The 21,095-nt window shown below is 48.7% G+C and overlaps 1 protein-coding gene across 3 annotated transcripts in view; it reads right to left on the bottom strand.

The window, feature by feature from the left end:
• Window positions 1-12,690, bottom strand: part of Kndc1 (kinase non-catalytic C-lobe domain containing 1) — a 48,371-nt gene extending 35,681 nt beyond the window's left edge. The window contains exons 1-3 of one of the 3 annotated variants that reach the window (XM_063281019.1): window positions 12,175-12,690; window positions 6,248-6,446; window positions 5,482-5,540 (exon numbers count right to left, since the gene is read on the bottom strand). In XM_063281019.1, coding sequence (XP_063137089.1) covers window positions 5,482-5,540; window positions 6,248-6,446; window positions 12,175-12,276 — 360 coding nt within the window. In that variant the 5' untranslated portion in view covers window positions 12,277-12,690. The remainder of the gene's footprint in view (window positions 1-5,481; window positions 5,541-6,247; window positions 6,447-12,174) is intronic. The other 2 variants (XM_063281018.1, XM_063281017.1) reach the window with 2 other exon arrangements.
• Between the last annotated feature and the right edge of the window lie 8,405 nt (window positions 12,691-21,095).

Genomic DNA, 21,095 nt, shown 5'->3' with positions numbered 1-21,095 from the left:
TGGTTCTTTTTTTCGGAGCTGGGGACCGAACCCAGGGCCTTGCGCTTCCTAGGCAAGCGCTCTACCACTGAGCTAAATCCCCAACCCCAAAATTTCTACTTTTAACTCACAAATAACCATCTATATTTAAGGGGCACCGTGGGATGTTTCTATGTTCATTGTGTTAACTTAATACTTGATTTTCCTATTCCTTAAAAATCTGCTGCCTTTAATCTCCGGGATTCCTGTGGGTTTTGTTGCTCTTGAAAGTGGCTCACTTAAATTATATTTGTAGCTTAAATACAAAGGAACCCACTTGGCCTGGGTTGTTTTCATACATTCGAAGCCTTTTGTTCTCTTAGGCCTAGCTCCTATGTGCGTGTGTGTACCTGTTCCGAAGTCAGCCCTTGCTGTGCACACTCTGCAAACAGTCTGCTGAACTCTTAGCCAGGCCTGGGATCCTGGCTGCCCCTTGTCACAGACCAATTGCTTTTCCAGCCCTAACTGTGCCCTTATCTTCTGTGAGAGGAATAGGGGTGAGCGCAGGGAACCACAGACCGGCTGCCTGCTGCCTAGTGAGTGCAAGCCTCCTTATCCTGTAAGTGGATACTCACCACCCTGCCACCTCCCCAGCGTCTTGTTTCCTTAAACTCACCCTTGGTCTGTAGCCTGAAGTCTACCTGCGAGCAGAGGCCTGCAGCCCTTGATGGGCCTTGTCACATCACTCACAGACTCATTGGTCTCCCATCGACATGGGTGTCTGTGTGGACCGTGGCCTCAAGCAAATGATAGGTGACAGCACTGAGCCAGCCTGGCTGCTACCACAGGGGCCCATCAGAGTGACAAGGGCAAGGAGGAGGGAACATGGCAGAGGCTGGAAGATTGTTAGCTTTTGGAAGCTAGTGAGCCTGTGGGGACTTTGAACAAGGGTGTTGACTATACTCAGTTCTGGGAAGACTGGCCACAACAAGCCCAGGAGATTCTAGAGCATGTGATGGGGGAGTTGGTCCCGGAAGCAGAAGAGGAGAGGGTGTGTGTGCGTGTGTGTGTGTGGCATGTGGAGCATAGAGGGTCCAGGGTGCATGAGCTGGTGTTAGAACGTTCCAGAAAGGATGTAGTTGGGTCAGAGTGAGGCTGTCCAGCACACACACTTGGACCCTGTGCTCTGTTGATGTTGTATCACCTGGACTGTTTATGGCTTCTGGTAAGCCCAAGCAAAGGCCTCAGGAGAAGAGTCAATCTGGGACAGAACAAAGACCCTGGGCACCATGGCTTATACTAGGGTTGTATTTCCCAGAGTGCACATGGGAGCACTTCCCATGTACACAGGGTCTCTCCATAATACAGCTAAGGTAGGAAGAATCCACTCTCGGTGTATGTAGAACACAGGAAAGTCATCTGAAGAAGCTCAGGGACCTGGGCCCCTCTCTGGCGTTCAGCCCCAGCCTCCTATTTCACTTTGGATGACCACACTGCAAGCAACCCACAGGAAATCCCCTCCTTACAGGGCTCAGCCCCAGGGGAGCAAAGGATCCTTTCATGCTCAGTGGCTACTTGCTCTGTAACAGTGGGAGCATACTGCCCTCTAGAGGAAGAGCCCCGTTCACCAGTTCCTCGAGGGAGATTTTGATGGTTACAAGGGCAACTAAATAAACAATAAGTAAATCAACCAGAACGAACACCACAGAAGAGCCAGACAGACGGATGAATGAGCCTGAGGTGCACGGAAGGGGCTGCACTTTGATCGAGGAACACAGGGGTTCACAGAACAAAGGAAACCTGCATGCGCTGGATCCAGCAGGTATGCAGAGGGTGGGGGAGGGACGGAGCGGTGGTTCAGCCACAGACTGACTAAGCCAGAAAGTCAAAGGAAAAAGACAAAAGATGCATTAAAAGGTCCCAGTGTGTTCAGAAATAAGAAACAATTCTAGGGAATGAATGCTTTCCAGTGACTCCGCTCCCATGACAGCTCTCACAACTCGGGGCAGAGGAGCCAGCCTCCACCAGCCCTGCTGAATCCAGCCACAGGAAGCAGCAGGACAGGATGATATCAACATCTCTGTTCTGTGTGGTTCGACAGCCACCCTGGGGGTGGTGGTGCCAGCTTCTCATTGTGCTAACTCCATTTGGATACTGATTGTCGAGACCTCAGCCTTTGAAAAGTTACGGGGCTGTGTACTTGTTACAAGAGTGCCTTCTGTGTATGCATCGTCATAAAAAAAAGGAAAACCCAACCTATTCACATAACTGAATAACTCATGTACTGAACCAAAAGAAATTACCGAGAAGCAAACACGGTATGACAAAGCTCGCATGCAGAGGGAGATTCACAGTGGGAAATAGCGACTCTAAGAAGATGAAAATGGATGAACCAAGTTTCCCCCTGAAATGAAAAAAAAAGGAGTCAGCTGTGGAACTCAAAGCAAACAAAAGAAAAGAGAGAATAGGAAATAAGAACCCAAAGAAAAGATAGAATCAGCAATAAGGACCCATAGCAGAGGGCACACAGAAGCCCCCAAGGACCAGACAATGCAGAGGATGCTCTAAAAGAAATGACAAGATAAACAGCCTCTGGTTAGACTGACAGGAGAAAGAAAGAGAAGCCAAAGAAGAAAGGGCGGCACATGGAAACAGGAAATTTGCAGACATCACGGAGAGGCAAAGGGTATCACCTGGAGCCCGTTAGGCGCCTGTTTTCATCTGCTGTAGTTAAAAAAAGAAAGAAAAACCTCAGCAGCATAAACACGAATGGTTCTGTAACTATTAAAATTTGACGGTAGTTAGAAATCGTTCACAAAGGAAGCTGAGGTCCTTTTCAATGACTCTTTCCAGACTTTCAAGACATAGACCATCCCATTCTTGTACAAGCAGAGCAAACAGACAAGTCCAGAGCAATCTCGAAACCAGTGATGGTCAGAAACGTTCTTAGGGTAAGACTATACCAGCTGCCCAAAAAGATCCTAGAGGGCCACTAATAAGTACTTGTCAGTCAGCTTCAACAGTGCCCAGAAGAGATATGACACTTGGTTAGCCAAGGTTTTCTTAAGTGGGACAGTGTGGTAACGGTATGGTAGAACATAAAAATGCGCACATTAACTTCTCAGTGAAGGAAATTGCATGATCATTTCCAGAGGACAGAAGAAATATTTCATAACATCAAATTATGTATTCTCAGTAAACCTTAATAAGCTCAGAACAGATAGGAGCTCTTGTGGCCAAGGCCAGTGCCATCCATGTGGTTAGGCCAGGGTAACCAGTTCTCCCAGGCACATTGCACTTCTACCATTGACTAGATCCTACACTTGCTAAGAACTGGAACAGAAATAAACTTTGTCCCCGGAGGCGACAGCATGAAATATGGTTGGTGATTTGATCAAAGAAAGAGGAAAGGAAGAAAGAAAGAAAGAAAGGAAGAAAGAAAGAAAGGAAGAAAGAAAGAAAGGAAGAAAGGAAGAAAGGAAAAGAAAGGGTCCCCTAAATTGTTAGAAAGAACTGCAGGATTCTGTAAGATGGTTTGATATTAAAGTGGATAAAGTTAATAAAGGGACAGGAAACTGAAGGTAAAAACATAACCAAGCCATCATTTTTAGGATGGACTCAGAACCCAGTTTCTTTTCTTTTGAGACAGGATCTCACTATGTAGCTCTGGTTAACCTGGAACACACTATGTTGGCCAGCCTGGCATGTGCCACCATTCCTGATCTCCTAAGTTCTCAGGAGTAAATGTAATAAAAGGTATCTAGGACCCCAACTGTAAGGGCTTTAAACTGTTCCCAGGAGATGTGGAGAGAGATCATGGTGGCTGAGCAGATAGCATAGACAGTTACGGCGCTTGCTTAGTATTCCCAGAACCCCTAGCTCTGCAGAAATCAGACACAGTGGTGCATCTCACAATCCTGACACTTGCAAGGTGGAGGCAGGAGGATCAGAAGTTCAAGGTCATCTTTGGCTACATATTGAGTTTGAGGTTAACCTGGATTACTTGAGATCTTGTTTTTAAAAGATAAAAAAAGGAGAGGATGACGATGAGGAGGAGAAGGAGGAACCAAAAGTCAATAAGCAAAAGAGGCCTTGGAGATGAAGAACATAACACGAATTCTACCCAGACTGGTTCATGATGTTCTAGTCACCATGCTGATAGAGCTTTGAGGGAGCTCAGTAACCAGACATTGCACACACTACAGGGCAGAGGCTGGCAAGTCATTACCCCTGTAGGCCAGCTCTACACCAGGTCACAGGCCTTGCCAGGAAGTAGGTAGTTAAAAGGTAGGGTTGGCGCTCAAAGGTGAGTGAGTGACGATGGGCCAGAGTGGGATGGACATCTGAAAGCCGATGGCCTTTGCCTGGATCCTAATGGATGGTAGTTGTATGTGCAAGACAGCTAGCCAACAAGCAGAACTGGGAAGTGACCATCCAGCCACAGGAGAAGATGAAGTTCTAAGTCACGCTAGGTAAAAAAAAAAAAACCCAAATGTCACAACAAGCATCAGTGTATGTTGAAGTCCTTACAGCATCAGCGTACATTGGAACATTACCTTGTGCACTGAAAATATACAACTCTGGTTTGTCAAAACCACAGTTTAGTGACGCTAAGGAAACTGGCTTCTCAGAAGACTAGAACTTAGAAACTCTTGGTGGAGAATGGTGAATCGACACAAGCTGGAGTTATCTGAAAGGAGGGAACTTCAATTGAGAAAATGCTTCCATAAGATCTGGCTGTTGGTAGTTTCTTATTTAGTGACTGATCGGGGAGAGTCCAGCCTATCGTGGAACCAGGCTGAGGAAGCCATAAAAAGCAAGCCAATAAGAAGCACCCTCCATGACCTCTGCACCAGCTCCTGTCCTGACTTCCTCCAGTGATGGACTATGATGTGAACTGTAAGCCAAATAAATAAATCTTTTCCTCCTCCAGTTGCTTTGGTTATGGGGTTTCATCACAGCAGTAGTAACCCTCAGTAAGACGCCTGGGCAATGTAATCAGAACCCTATTCCAAACAAAACAAAACAGAGAAACTCTTTCCGCCAGTGGGCACCAGCAGGCATGGGATCCCCTGAACTTGGAGTTACAGATGGTTTGAGCCACTATGTGGGTGCTGGGAACCCAACTTGGGTGTTCTCCAAGAGCAGCGAGTGCTTTAAGCCACTGAGCCATCTCTCCAGCCCCTAGAAGTGCTTCCTAAGGTTGGTGACCATTCGTAGCCTTTTCTGGTTCCTCCCACAATTCACTGGTGAGGCTGAGAAGCCATCTGATTTGACATTGCAACAAGTGAACTCAATACCAACCCTAACAGAGATGTTCAAGGCTCCCAAACACCCACATGTCTCCCAGTAGCCACCAAGGATGAAGGTGAAGGCCCCAAAGGCAGCCCTCACTGGGGACAGCCTTTGCTCCACCTCCTGTCTGGCAGCCTATTACATTAGGGCTACAAGACTATGGAAACAGAGGTAACCCCATAGAGGAAGAGGGCAAGGCTTAGTGAGTCACCACTTGCTGGTACTTACCTCAAAGGTGTTTCCTGTCAGGTCAAACTCTGGGGGTACAAAGGCACCCTCGGGGTCATCTTGGAGAAGAAAAGAGAACGTGTTCTGATCTTGCCCTTTGGTGAAGAATAACCCCACCTAACAGAGCTCAGACTCTGGGAGCCTCCTGCCATAGGAGGAGGATTCATCCCCAGAAGAAGCCTCTGTCCTTTGCTCAGACTGATGCCTCTAAGGAAGGCGGCGAGCATCCAAGGCAACGACTGATACACCATACTTAAGCCATAAGAGTTCCAAAGCAGAAAGAGAAAAGGACTTTGTGTGGATTCTTGAAGAAGTTACCCTGGCCTCCTAACTTGAGAAACCCAACCTTTCCTGGAAGGGGCCTAATGGTGGTCAGCTTAACTAGCCAAATAAGTGTAACCTTCAGGTCCCCTGTGTTTACTTCCTGCAGGCAAGGAGTTCCAACCTAGGGGAGACAGTGACCCAGGCATCCTCTTATGAGGAGAGCTCAGAATTAAGGATGAACACATCATCTCTGGCTCAGGAGGGAGTGTATGGCAGTCTTAGGATGCTATGATTTACAGGGGCTGCCCAAACTCAACATCCAGCCTGCCTTCCTCCCTCTGCGCTGCCTTGGACAGAGGATCCCATCAGATTACCAAGGAAACCCAGGGCCTGGATCCTCCCTTTTGTCCTCAGCTGCTTGGTGCTCACAGCCAACCTCGAGTTACCTCCTCTGTGCAGCACTGGGTACCCCCCATGCCTGTCATGGTCCCCTTTTCCTTACCACTGAGCTGCTCCATGAAGCACACGTTTCCACTGGTGTTGAAGGCCAGGGTGTCAGGCGTGATGCACAGGGTCTGGAAAATGGCTGCATGTGCCACACTCCGCATGGACAGGCTGCACTCTAGGCACACAGCCCAGGCCTCCTGCTCACTGAGGCCTCGGTCCCGCAGGGAGAGGATGTCAGCCAGAGACACATTTTCCTGCCAAGACAGGCTTGGTGTGAGCCCACAGAGGGCTGCCCCAGGAAGGACCTAGTACTCCATCCGGAGAATAATGCACCAGGGTAACAGACAGCTAACTTGGGGTGGCACTTCACTCACAGTCAGGAAAAGGCAGGCCCTTTTTTTAGACAGAGTCATCCTGCTGTCCCTTGAATGTCACAACCATGGAACATTTGGTGAAACCAGCAGTGTGCTGCTCAGAACAGGCACAGACATTTGCACATACTTGTCTCCACGTAAGCACACTCACACTTAGTAGAAATGGCCCCGTACAACAATGCATACTGCTCTACATTACCTACACTCACGACCATAGCACGGCCAAACTTACCTTGCCCACACGTGTTCACACACAGTCAGGCTCATTTGTCATATCAGGTATCTAAGACTGCAAGAGTCTTGCCTGGCTGCTGTCGGGGCCCTGGCATCTCCTGTGTCCATGTGTTTGTGTGCCACCCACTCACAGGTGTGGGCGGGAGTTTCTTTGGAAACTGGGCTGGGGGGGTGGTGGTGTGGGCAAAGGATGTGAATACCCCTTGTTGGGATTAGTAGGGCGCTGAAGAAAGCTTCTCCAGGTGTGGCGGTGGCCCCAGGACACAGGCAAATGACAGTCCTTCATGATCTTTGCCTCTAGCTGATTTTGTAAGGCATTGGCATGAGCACAGATCGCAGATGAGAAGGCAGAGTGCTTAAACCAAACATCCAAACAACCAAGCAAGCCACCAGCTAAAGGCATGAAATCATGCAGGATTCTCAAGCGCTGGCCTGAGCCTTTAGGTTCTGTGTGGGTGTTAGACCCTGCATATCCACAAGCCATTTCCTTGTTGGAGTACAAGGTAGGGCTTGGTGAGTTCACTTGCTGAGATCTCCTACTCCAGAGACAGAAGCCCCCTGACTTGTTGAGCTGTTTTTCTAACCAGGACTCAAGCCTGCAGTTTCTTTGTAGTACCAAGGACTCCTGAGAAGTCAGGAGAACCCAAGCTCCCAGTGATACCTACTGGCCCTGGCTGAAGAGGCACACACATGCAATGCATACACACATGCACGCCACCCCCTTCACAACTTCACACAGGAATGTGCCTGCACAGTGTACAACATGCCTGCACATACATGTTCATGCAAACCTACACAGACACGTAAGTGAGGTAGTGTGCCACCTTGTAGACCCCATGGGCTGTGCCATGTAAGAGAAATGAAGCCAGTTCAGTCTGAGTCAGTGTCAGTCCCACAGCAGGGCCTGCCGGCACCCCACTGCTGCTCCTCATGCTGGCCAACAGGCCTGCCTGCTCACAGCCATGACAGGATGTGCTGCCAGCAGAAGGCAACACTGCCAGACATGCTGCTTGGCCACCCTGCAGCCTACACCACAGCCTCCTACTTAGGTATGGTAGGGAGATGCTCCCGACAGTGGGGAGTCCAGTTGATTCTCAGAGCAGCTGAAGACTTGCAACCCCCATGTCAATTCGTGGTAGGGGTATATAACTTGGAAAAGCAGGAGCCCAGGGTTATTTGTATGATTCTGGGAGGAACCCTGTGGACCCTGAGTCATTGCTTCCAGCCATGGCCTTCTCCAAAGACAGGATTATTAGCCCTTTCCACACCTGACAGTCTAAGGTCAGAGTCGACTTACATAGCTGCAGACCCCGCCAGTGCCCCCATGTTGAGTACTGAGGGACTGGGAGTCCTGAATTCTGGGTTCTGGAGTCACCTGCTTCTAGGACCTACAGCTGCTTCAGTTTTGCCAGGCAGGAGAAAAGGTTGTGTTTTAACTAAATCTATGCCACTGGAGGGAGGTGGAGTAGGGGGAGAGCTTTGGCTAATGGGCTGGAGACGAAGATAACAGACCAGGAAGGACTCAGCTGTCACTCGCCAGCCACCCTCTTCCTCATAGTCAGACCTGTAGATAGGAGCCCACCCTGTGTGCCTTCATTGGCTTCCTCAAGAGACTGCCTGGAGATAGGGTAGCCCAGTTTGTCTGCCATACAGCTCAGTTCCCAGTGAAGTATGTTCAATCTGTCACAGGGCTGGCTCTAACTTTGGCTCCACAAGGTATCATGTCCAGAAGCCACCACAGACATTTACCCATGAGCAGTAAACCTCACTCTCTAGATGTGGATCTGTAAGGAGTTTCCACAACAAGCACTCTAAGGTTCTCATGCAGACCCGGACATTGTGAGCTCCAGGCTTGCAGTCTCCTACGGCTCGTGCCAGCGTGGCCTGATCTTCAGCCAACTCGGCGGCTCCATTTGCCCTATATAGGTTCAGGTTCCTAGTGGGTGAGAAATTCCTTCACAGTCCAGCCTGCCCCTCAACCATCCTTATCAGGGTGGTACCTAAGGGTGTGGGGGTAGGGATCACCAATGTAATTTCCCTGCAGACAGGAAGATCAGCCCCCGGCTTGCAGTATGCTGGTACAAATTCAGTCAGATCTTGGCTGGGAGGGATGAGACCCTGAAGATTGTGGGCTATGCTCCAGGGAGAGACACTTCAGCTGGTCCCTGAGCTTCAGAGGGCCATCCCTTATCTGGTTACGGCATTGTGCCCTGTTTAGGGCTTATGTGCACCAAAGAGCTCCCCTTCCCTTAGACAGACTTGGAGCTGGGTTATAGGGACTCTAAGGGTCACCGTGCATACTTAAAGTGCATTTATAACCAATTAACTTTTCAGTTTATCACAAGGGGACCTGCCAACATAAAACTCAAACCGATGCTGGCAGCATTTGTTGGCAGCCTCAGTTCGTGAGCAGCCAAATCCCATCAGGGATGCAAGAGCTTGCAAGGTGCTCTGTGGGCTGTGTCTGCCCCCAAGTGCCCACTCCGTTGGGTTCCTTTCTGGTTTTAGGCTGCCTTCTGCTCAGAGTCTGATTTGAAACATTTTATATGGACTTTCAGGGCATGATGGGAAAACCCCTTTCTAAATCTAAGAGAATTTCTGGGAGAACCTCTGCTGTGGGTCCCTTTCATTTTCAGTCCTCAAGGCCTGTCCAGCACTAGGAGGTCCTGGGAGGCTTTCCGTTGGTTTAGGAACAGTGGGAACTCTCTGCTGACACCCAGTGATGCCATCTTCCTTGCCAAACGAGTACTAGTCTGCATTTTTGAAGTCCAATTTTATCACCTACCTCTTGATCAGCACTGCTAGACCCTCAGCCATGGCCATTTGGTGCAGGCCTGCCTTTCCAGCAGCTATGCTCTACCTAGATGCAGTCTTAGTATTTGCCTCTGACTCCACTTTCCATGTCCAGAAAGACTGATGCTCCATGTTGAATCCAGGAAAGGCCATCTCCTTCAAGAAGTCCATCTTGCATAATTCTTGGTAGGAGTATCTCTACTGTGCATCCAGGGTTTCCTTGCTGTTTCAGTCTAAGAGACCCGGGGACACAGCGTGGCTTCAGTCTCCACTATCTAGTGGAACATGCTGATCTATTCATGACGAGTTCTAAAGTGTCCACTGGGTTTTCTCATAGGCACATGGCCTGCTCATGTGGCTTGCTTCTCTGGAGAAATCGCTGGGATGTAGGTGCTGGTCTCACCATCACAAGAAAATGCCAAGATGTTTTCTAACAGGCATTTCCTGTACCCAGCACAGAGGAATGACCTGCTCACACATATCACGTCCAGTGTCATCTCTGGTAGCCATGGCAAGGCCTTCCATGAGCCTGTTTAGCCCTCTACCAGTTATCAAGGGATTAGACAGCATGTTCTCAAGCCATTTGGACTTTCTTTGAGCCATGAGAGAGTAGAGATATTCAGGGACCCATAGAGGCTCTGTAGGATTTTATATTTTTGGTTGTAGTAGAGAGAATTCTGACGTCCTACATGCTCTGTATGTATCCTGGATCTGGCCTTACCTCACCCATATAAGAGCTGTCCTTGTCTGGGTCACACTGACCCCATGGGATTAACCAGCACAGAGCTTCAGGATGGGTGGCAGCCTAACTCTTTGCCACCCTATTCTGGACAGCTTTCAAACGCAGCCAGATACAGAAGGCTGTGCCAGGCACCAAGTCATGTGACCTTGATAAACGCAAATTTAAAAACCTTAATGGGGACGGAGTTGACTGCAGGAAGCCTAAAATCTAATCTCAGCTGTTTTCTTAGACACAGGATTCTGATTGGCTCCAGGCCAGGACCCCAAGCCTCCTCTTCTAGTTTGGAGACTAAGTTTTTGTTGTTGTTCAGTTTCCTTGTGAATCCAAAGATTTGTGTATGCTAGACAAGCATCCTCCAGTTCATCTCTATTACCAGCTGCCTTCTGTTTAGAGGAATAAACATAATGCTCTTGCTCAGGTGAGAGACTCACCTGAACTTCCCACTGGATGCCATTAAAATGGGGAATTCCACTTCACACAAAGGACTCACCACGATCAGAGGATGGCTATCTTGTGCATCATGTATATGAAAACTCTCCAACCCAGAGGGACTGAGGACATTTCTAATACAGAAGGTGTCAGGGCACTCTGGGCACAAGGCTCGGCTTCACCCTGCAGGTTTAGATTCTGATGATGTAGTGGTACCACTGCCTCACAGGCCAGGCTCAGAGTGAGCCCTCCAAGCTCAGTGGCTGATACAAAAGGACACAGAGGTTCTCAGATCTGCTTCTGCTGGTGACCAGGAGCCCAGGCTCCCACAGATCCCCTAGAACATGTCCTGTCCTCCAACAGTTCTGAAGGCCGGCCGTGTCTGAGGGCATCCTTTCTTTCCCATCAAAGCCAGGGAGATGTCCAAAGGTTTATTTATTCCCTGGCCTCTCCTCTCCACAGCCTTAAATTGCATCAAATCCAGGCCACTTGGGGGTGGGGGTGGGGGGCAGCGCCAACCCCAGCACTACTCAGAGGGACCTGGAGGTGGGGCAGGCAGGAGCAATGGATTTTTTTTATTCTTTCAGAGCCCACTCTTTAGGGAAAGGGAAGGGAAGAGCTGTCAGGGCCTGGTGCTGCAGACCACAGGCTTATGTTTCAGGAGGGTTCTGGCCAACTTTCACTGTCTGATGGCCAGACCAGCTGCAAAGACTGGTGGAGGGTCTCTAGTATCAGAGTACTTAAGGGACTAAAGAATGGTGGATTCTTCATAGGGACTCCAGAGCCTGGTTTGGAAGGATTTCCCCAAAGATCCTGTATTTTTGAGGGAGATCACGACACCCCTGGAAGCATTTTGTGGGGGGGCTGCTTGCCATGCTTTTTCAAAACATGGAGTTTGGGCATGACTATCATTTGGGGGCCTGGGGGCGGGGTCCCTAGCTCCTCCAACCCAGAGGGGCTCTATGTACCTCCAGCCACTTCTGTATCAGAAGCTCTCAGGGGACTGGGGGGAGGGACTGCTCTTTCCAGAGCAGGAAGAACCCTTGATGCTGGGAAGGGGGTCTCAATGGGCATTCCAAAGCTCCTCTGCTTCAGCACCTGGCCAGCTGTGGAGGTTAGGAGTGTCCCTATTGTCCCTACCTGCCAATCTTCACCATCCCCCCACTCCCCAATTCTGCTCAAGGACTGAAACTAAGAGCCCATTCTTCTAGTAGCCAACTTTGCAGGGACAGTCTCATTGCTGTCCCATATAGCATTCCAGCTGTTGTTTAGCGGGTGGGGCTAAGGACAGGATCCCCTAGCAGTTGCTACTATGAGGGGCCAGAATCTATGCAGCAGGAGAGCTGTGTTCTGCCCACTCCTTTCCCCCACCTCTTCTCAGGAGCAGGTGGGCTTCTGGGTCTGGCTCACCTCATCCTCCGGCAGGGTAGGGAGCGGCTCGAAGTCGTAGAAGTCCAGGTCCTTGCCATCTTCCTCATAGAAGCCCCGGGAGGCTGGGTCCATGGCCTGCATCTTGGCGCTCAGCAGGGCCTGCACGCAGGTTGAAACTGTGGCCCTGGACAGAGCTACGGTCTGGGATCCCTTACCCAGTAGGTTTCCTCTGGGTCAGATCCCCTCTCTGGTGGGTCCTTTCCCGGGCAGATCCCCGTCCTAGCTGGCCGCCGCCTCTGAGCCTGCCGGGCTGAGCTGGGCACCGCCAGCTACGCGCGCCCGGCCGCCATGGCAACGCGCCCGCTGCCTGCCGCAGTGTCGCCAAACGGTGAGGCGGGGACGCCTGGGGCGGGGCCGGGGGTGGCTCCCTGAGGGCCGTGGTCACTGGCGGGCCGGGACCGACTTTGGGCTCCGCAGATGTCTTCAACTACGTCAGCCTCCGGGGTGCACCCTGCGCCTGCCTGCGCTGTCCGTGACAGTTCGGGGCGGAGCCACTCCGCGCAGCGGCCGCCCTGGGGGTCTGCACCCACCTGGGCGCCGAAAGGGTACCTGGGCTGAGCCCACCTAGATCACACCGGGCCTCAGGTCTTTCGCAGTTCCCGCCCCACCCAGCCCAGGGGCGGGGTTGCTGCAGTCACCTCCAGTGGCGCGGGACTGGGGCAGGTACTAGGTTCTTTAGCATCTAGAACCTTTTCCTTGTCTGGGTCCAGTGATGGGCTAGGAGTCAGGTGTTCATTCATCCCAAGTACGGCAGAGGACTAGATTGCTCTCCCAAACTTGGCAAAGGACAGACATAGAACCCCTTCCACAGGCTTGTTTTTTTTTTTTTTTGTTTTTGTTTTGTTTTGTTTTGTTTTGTTTCTGACAGCCTCTAGAACCTTAGCAAGCAGAACTATGGGCCACAGCTCCTGAAGAGCACTGCAGGTCAGAATGGCTTCTGGCATTGCTGGCCCTGTCCTCAGAGCTTAGCCTGATCAGACATAATAGTAGACACTCGATGTGCTCTTTGAGTGAAGGAGGGTGGGTTTGTAATTGGTCAGGCAAAGTCCAAGGGTACGGTGCAGTTGGGGACACTAATTCTCAGCAGCCTGCCCTTACGGCTTCTAATTACTAACCATTCATGAGCTTGCAGCCAGAGTAGGCTATGGAAAATGCTGGAAACTTGAGTTGGAGAAAAGACATCTCACAGGTGTGCTGCTCTGGTCTGCTCACTCCTCTAACACGGTTTTGGGTCAGAAGTGGGTGGATGTGGCCAGCAGACCCTGTTTGGACTCCTGGACTTTAGCTGCAGCCTGTCCCAGGATTCTAGATAGATAGCCCAGTCTGGTGTCTCAGTCCTCTCTGCTTTGGGGCTGGGAAGCTGCCTCCTTCCTTTGTTCAAGCTTTGATGCTTTTCGGCCACCCTTTCCTCCAGTTTGTGCTGCCCTGGTCAGTGCTCCCCGGCCTGTCCTCCACCCAGCCTGTACACTTCCAGCCTGTCCTCCACCCAGCCTGTGCTCCCCAGCCTGTTCTTCAATCCATTCCCTCCAGCCTGTGCTCCCTTAGTCTAGGCTCCTCTGTAGTTTGTGGTGCCCTTAGCTTGTGCTCCTCCAGCCATGTTCTCATCCTGGCCTGTGCTCCCTCCAACATGTGCTCTCAAGTCCGTGCTCCTCTGTAGCCTGTTGTCCTCAGACTGTTCTCCCTGAGCCTGTGCTCCCCAAATCTGTGCTGCCCAAGCTTATGCTTCCCAGCCTGTGTTCTTTCCACAGGCAGTGCTCCCTCCTGCTTAGTGCTTTCCTCCAGCTCATGTTCTTCCCATTGGTGCTCCCTAAGTCTATGCACCTCACCTTGTGCTCTCCCATCTTCCAATCCATGCTCCCTTGAGGAACCTAGGTAGATATGGCCACAAAGACAAGGCTTCTGGGCCTGGTAGTGGCCGAGGCGGGACTTTGTCAGGTGGCTTCACGCATGCCCTTGAGCCCTGGGTTTAAGGGAAAGACCTAACATTGACTGGAAGGGGCAGACCACCCAAAACTTATGGAGTGGCCACACTGTACAGTTTCTGGCTCTTGTGATGCACCATTTACGTCAGGGGAAAGGTGTGACACATGAGTGAGGTTTGAATATAGAAGCGGGCGCAGCTCTAGCTGCAGCAGTCAAGTCTTCTCACCAGGCCTTTGCCTTCTAGCTTGGGCAACACTGGCTCCTTCATAGGGCTGGGGCATGAATGCTGTGAGGAATGGGGAGGGGACCTTGAACGGCTCAGACCTACCATCTCTCTTGAAACTACCTCCCTAAAAGTTTGTCCCTTATCAGCTAGACATTTCATTAGTGTCGCTGAACATCTGCCCATTTATAGTGAGCTTTCCCGCAAGGGAACAGTCTGATATTGGCCCCGGTCATCTATACTTTGCACACTATAGACGCTGACTGAGGGTGTGTGAGAGCATGATGCTGAAGGGCAGAGCAAGCTTAGAACGGGCACTCCACATTGTCAACTGAGGAGCAGCACAGATGGTACCTGAATGTCCAAGGAGCCTCTGGAACTCATGGGATCATCAATAGATCATGAGAATGGCTTCCCCATTGCTGCTCTGCTCATGCAGTCAGGTGTGCCTAACATAGGCTTGTTGGTTTCCTCCTAAGGCTTATCCCAGGTGGTCAGAACTCTGTACCAGCAGGTCTCTGGCCCAAGCCATGACTTTTATGTATTCTGGCTTTCTGACAGCTGATTTCTTCCTGGTTTTGGTTGGCCTACTCATTCTTTATCCATCCTGTCGCTCTTTCCTGCTAGATTGTCCTGATGCACGGAGAGCTCTGCCCACTGCTGTTCTTGGCCTGATCTGGTTTCCCTGCCTGAGGGTTGCCTCCTTTGGCCTTCTGTTCTATCCCTTCTACCTGGTGCCTGAGACCTTGATCTTTTCTTCAGCGATCCTGCTCCACATTGGTCATATTCAGACATGATCAGGATTTGTCTCGTCCCCTGACCCCGTCTCTCTACCGTATAAAGGCTGCCTTTGCCTCATGGCACGGGTCAGCGCGCAGCGTGGCCGGCTGCATTTGTTGGCAGGTGGAACGGGAGTTTCAGAGCTTGGCTCACATTTTTCCGATAGGAATTTTGACAAGTTGCCAAATCACGTGTACATTTTGAAGCCAATATTTATTTTTTTAAATAAAAATGCAAAGAGTATCATCTCTGTGTGGGGTAAATATTGATATTCTGAAACAAAACTGTTAGTCATTCCTATAAACATATGCAAGAACCTAAATTCCAAAGAAGCCTCGGTACCTGCTGTCAATCATTCAAGAACTCCATAGTCACAGTCTTCTCCACTCAGAACTTCACTACATCTTTCTCTAGCCTCATCCCATGCATCTGGCATTGCCCACATTTTTTTCTTTTAATGTGGGGCATCCTTGCCCCTTCCTGATTTTATTTTTCTCTCTCTCTTTAAAAAAACTTTTTACTGATTGTGAATTTCACATCATGTATCTCAATTCCACTTATGTGGCAATCCCTTTAGGTCCTCCCTCCACCCTGGCCACCCCCTCCCCCTAAATAAAATTAAAAAGAATCTCATCACGGGATCGTCGGTGTGTCACAGTGTGTCCCACGGTGTACCCTTTTGTCCACACATCTTTCCTTGCAAATGTTCACTGCAATGAGTCATTGGTCTGGTTCAAGCCCTTGACTTCTGCCACACTATCTACTGGATCCTCACCAGGACTCCTCTCAGTTATCCCATTGCTGCCCTGTGTCATGGAGATCCTGCAGCCTTGGATCTGCAGGACTGTTTACCCAGAATTTGATCTTACCGTCTTGTTTCTAGTCCCCAGATTTTTCTATTGATACCTTATCATAATTTGCCGACTCTCCTTGTATTCTCGTTTCGGTTTCTGGTGACCATAGACCCACGGTATGAGGGTGCATTGCTAGCTGGCTTCTGTGCACAGCCTACACCTATGTGGCTGGGATGGAAATGATGACACACACAGGCAGCCGTCTCCAGCTCAGCCACTCATCCTGAAGCAAGCCTGAAAGAGGGCGTTCCTAAGAACCTGCTGTGATCTCTCACACCAGTAGGTTTTAAGCCTCGGTTCCCATGAGGACCTTTGGTAAGAAAGTATTGCCGGGAAAGCAGAGGCTAGGTGTGCAGGAGGACACACTCCCACCCAGACATGCTCAGGTGCACACACCTGTGCTCTGGGCTTCTGCCTTTTTGTGTTGTTTCTTTTCCACCACCATAAGCTGAAGTCGTCAAGCACAGCAGTTTCATTGGCCCATTTTATTTTTCCTTTGTGTATCCTGGGATCTTACTGTGGATAATGTGGACGTGTTGGTGAAGGGCCTTCCTCATGTTAAGTTTTCATCATCCAGTCATGCTGTCAAGGTAGGGATGATTCCTTCACGACAGTCACAGGATTGGATTCGGCAACATGAGCATATCAGTCTAGGGTGCTGGGCGGCCTCTGGATTTCAAGGTGTGGGAACAAAACCTTGGGAGCTATCTTGTTTATTTCTCATTGCACACGTGGTTCAGCTAAGCCTAGATTCGTGAACTGGCAGGCCATCATGATGCACGTGTTAAATGTCATAATTTCCTCCCACAAGAATGTCCAATGGATTGGGCACAATTTATTGGAAATAGTTCATCACTGCCAGTTCTTCCACTTTGATTTCGTTGACTCAAGTGTATGCTCTGTGTCTATTGCCACTTTCAGTTAATCCCACTGGCATTTTCTGTCTGTCAAACAGCAACACCCTGTCTCCAAAGGGCAGAAATCTCTATACACAAAATTCACCCTTTCTCCTTATGTCTCTTCAAAGAACGTCTTGGCCAGGGGCTGGGTATGTGGCTCAGCAGTTAGGAGAACTTTTGCAGAGACCCTGGGTTTAGTTCCTAGCATCCACACTGGGCAGCGCAGTCACCTGGAACTCCCACAGTTCCAGGGGGAATGTGCTGCCTTCTTCTGGCTTTTACAGACACTACACACCGTATGCTACACTTAAATACGGTACACAAATCAAAACAAATTGCCACACGTGTATATACAGACTTAGGTTCGTGCTTTAGAAAGCTGGGATTTGATTGGGTTGCAATGTGTCTGATTACATACAAGTCTTTCTAAAGAAATCACTGCTGTGCTGTGTGTGCATGTCAGTGTGCATGCTCTCATGCTATGCCAATGGGGAAGTCATAACAGCTTTGTGGGCTTGGTCCTCTCCTCCACCTTTATGTGGGTTTCAGGGATCAGACTCTGGTTGCCAGGCTAGAGCAGTGCAGCAGGCGTGTTTGTTTGCTCACTGAGCCGTGTTACTCACCCCTCCCGTTCACTTTTTCTTTTGGACAGAATTTCACTATACAGCCTTGGCTGTCCTGGAACTCACTATGTAGATCAGGCTGCCCTTGAACTCATGGAGAGTCACCTGCCTCTCCCTTTTTAGTGCTGGAACTGAAGCCATGTGATGCCACAACTGGCTCTAAGTTTTTATTCGTCTTCCGCCTTAGGGGCATGCATGTGCCCCTGTGCGTTCAGACTCTCCTTATATCCTTTTGATTGCAGTTTGCAGATGCCTGGGGAGAGATTTGTTTATCTTTGACTATTTTTTATTGCTCATAGCTGATATTTTGTGGTGTAATTGCAAATTAAATCCTTGTTTTTTTTTTTTTAAAAAAATCTCTAAGTGTGTGCCTAACAAATGCAAGGTCCTGTGTTTGATCTGCAGTACTAGGAAAAAAAAGATATCTGTTTTGCATTGTCCCATCGAGGCAGATACATTTTGACTTTGTGGCTACCTAGCAACGTTGCTCAGCTTTCTTTTCTTTTTTTCTTCCTTCCCTTCTCCCTCTTCCTCCTCTTTTCCCCCTCCTCTAATTTTTTTTGAGATAGCATATTTCTGTGTATCCCTGACTATTCTGGAACTTGCTCTGTAGATCAGGCTGCCCTCAAACTCAGAGGTCTGGTTACCTCTGCCTCTCCAGTGCTGGTTCTAAAGGTGTGCCCTACCATGCCTGGCTGCTAAGCCTGCTCGTTAATTTTGATCTGTAGGTTGCCCTGATGTCCTATGCAAGCCATTGTATTACCAGAGAATAGGAAGCCTTGAGCTCTTCACAAGTAGTTCTCATCATGTGCCTCTTTATGGTTCCTGCCAAGACCTCCTGTGAAATAATTGAAGACGAGTGGTAATAACAGTCTTTGCTGAGTTCCCAGAGTGAAAGTAGACAAGATTTCTATTTTGCCAGAAAATATAATTTTATTATGGGTTTCTGTAACTCCATTTAGCTGTTTTTTTAAAATATTTTAAAAATTTATTTGTTCTTTTATGCTATGAGTACACTGCAGCTGTCTTCACACACACCAGAAGAGGGCATCAGATCCCATTACAGATGGTTGTGAGCCACCATGTGGTTGCTGGGAATTGAACTCAGGACCTCTGGAAGAGCAGTCGGTGCTCTTAGCCAATGAGCCATCTCTCCAGTCCCCATTTAGCTGTTTAAGTTCCTGTCTATCACTTGGCTAGTACAGTTTTAAAATGGCTTATTTATTTTTATTTTATGTATGAATGCTTTGCCTGCATGTGTCTCTATGAACCACGTGTATGTCTGGGGCTTACAGAGGCCAGAAGAAGTTCAGATACCTTAGAACTGGAGTTAGAGACAGTTGTGAGCTGCTATGTGGGAACTGAACCTGCTTCCTCTGGTGCAGCAGCCAGTGCTCTTAATTCCAGGGCTATCTCTCCAGCCCCCACTAACCCATTTGAAAAATCATAAATACTTCATTGTGGAAACACCAAATGGTGACGATGCTAGTGCAGCGGGAGGGTCCAAAGGACCTGGGGAGCCAGGATTAGGAAGCCATGGCAGCTTCCAGGCTTCCACGGAGGATTCGGCAGTGGTCTTAGGGGCTGCGGTCCTGGTCGAGGCCTTGGCTGTGTTTGAGGCCGCGGGGCTCGTGGAGGTAAAGCTGAAGAAAAGGAGTGGATCCTGGTCACCAAGCTGGGCCGCCTGGTTAAGGACATGAAGATCTCCTTGGAGGAGATCTACCTGTTCCCCCTGCCCATTAAGGAGTCTGAGGTTATTGACTTTTCCCTGGGGTATCCTTGAAGGATGATTTTCTGAAAATCACGCCAGTGCAGAAACATATTCCAGCTGGTCAGCAGACCAGGTTCAAGGCTTTGGTCGCTATTGGGGACTACAATGGTCACATTGGTCTTGGTCTTAAATACTCCAAGCAGGTAGCCACTGTCATCTAAGGGGCCATCATCTTGGCCAAGCTTTCCACCATCCCTTTGTGGAGAGGCTATTGGGGAACAAGATTGGTAAGCTCCACACTGTTTCATGCAAGCTGACAGTCTGAAGTCGATCTGTGTTGGTGCGTCTCATCCCTGCCCCCAAAGGCACTGGCATTGTCTCTGCTCCTGTGTCCAGGAAGTTACTGATGTTGGCTGGTATAGATGACTGCTACACTTCAGCCAGAGGCTGCACTGCCACCCGGGACAACTTTGCCAAGGCTACCTTTGATGCCATCTCCAAGGCCTACAGCGACCTGACCTCCTACCTCTGGGAGACTGTTCACCAACTCTCCTTATCAGGAATTCACTCATTTTGTGAAAACCCACACCAGAAGCTCTGTTCAGAAGACTCAGGCTCCAGCTATGGCTACCACATAAGGGTTTTTATACAAGAAATATGTAATGAATTAGGTCTGTTTAAAAAAAATCATAAATAGGCATCAAGTTTCATCAAATGTGTGCCTTGTGCCTATTAAGATGATGATGTTTTTTCCTTCGTTCTATTAATGTTTAGGGTTATACTGACAAATGCTTACTGTTTAATTAGATATGATTAGGATATGTTATCTCTCCCCAGTGTTGCTGGACTTGGTTGAGTAATATTTTGTGTAGGCTTTTCGTACTTGTTTTTGTTGGCCTATATTTTATATTTTTATAATGTCCTTGTCAGATTTAATTAGAAGATTATGCTTACTCATGAGTGGTTGGATGGATTCCTTCTTTTCCTGTTCTTTGGAAAAGTTCTTGTAAACTCATATTGTTTCCATCTTTAATGGTTGGATAGAATTTTTTGATGAAGCCATCTGGACACTTGGACTAAGACACTATTTTTCTTAATGAGAAAGTTTAAGGACTATGGAGTCACTGCTTGAATAGTTATAAATTGTTAAGCTGTTTTTTATATTCCCTTAAGACAATTTTATTATACCATTTCCTGGGAATTATTGTCTCACTCCACTGTTTAAATTTGCTGGTGTCTGGCTACGGGCAGCATGCATTCTCTGTGTCTCTGTAACATCTACAGTGATAGCCCCTGTGACTCCTGGCATCTGTAGCTTGTGTTTCTTTCTTTCTTGATCAGATTTGCCAGGGTTAGTTTAGTTAACTAGTTAATTAATTATTTTTTCCAAAACAGAGTCTTTAGTAGCCCTGGCTATTCTGGGCTATCCTACTACTATGTAGACCAGGTTGGCCACAAACTCACAGAGATCTGCCTGCCTCTGTCTCCTGAATGCTGAGATTAAAGTGCTAAAACACCTAGCTTTATTAATATTTTCAAACATATTTATATATGTTTATATATAAGCATGTGTATTTATATTTCATGTTAGATTTTATGTGCTTCTTTATGATTTAATTTCTCCTAATTTTGGCTAATTATTAGTTTAGAAATTCTTTAAAAATTGAAAAAGTTCAATTTGTTTTTACTTATGTGTATTTGTGTGTCTGGTTGTATGTGAACCATGTGTCCACAGATACCTATGGAAGACAGGAACGGGTGTCAGAACCCCTGGGCACAGCATAACTTTGTCAAGGGTTTCTGTAACTCCACCCAGCTGCTCAAGTTCCTGTCCATCACTAGTTTGCTAATACATTTTTAAAAACAAACAACACATTTTATTTTATG

This window comes from Rattus norvegicus, chromosome 1, assembly GCF_036323735.1.
Source record: "Rattus norvegicus strain BN/NHsdMcwi chromosome 1, GRCr8, whole genome shotgun sequence".
Classification (NCBI taxonomy): domain Eukaryota; kingdom Metazoa; phylum Chordata; class Mammalia; order Rodentia; family Muridae; genus Rattus; species Rattus norvegicus.
Note: the sequence above shows the minus strand (reverse complement) of the source record. Positions and strands in the feature narration are given on the sequence as shown.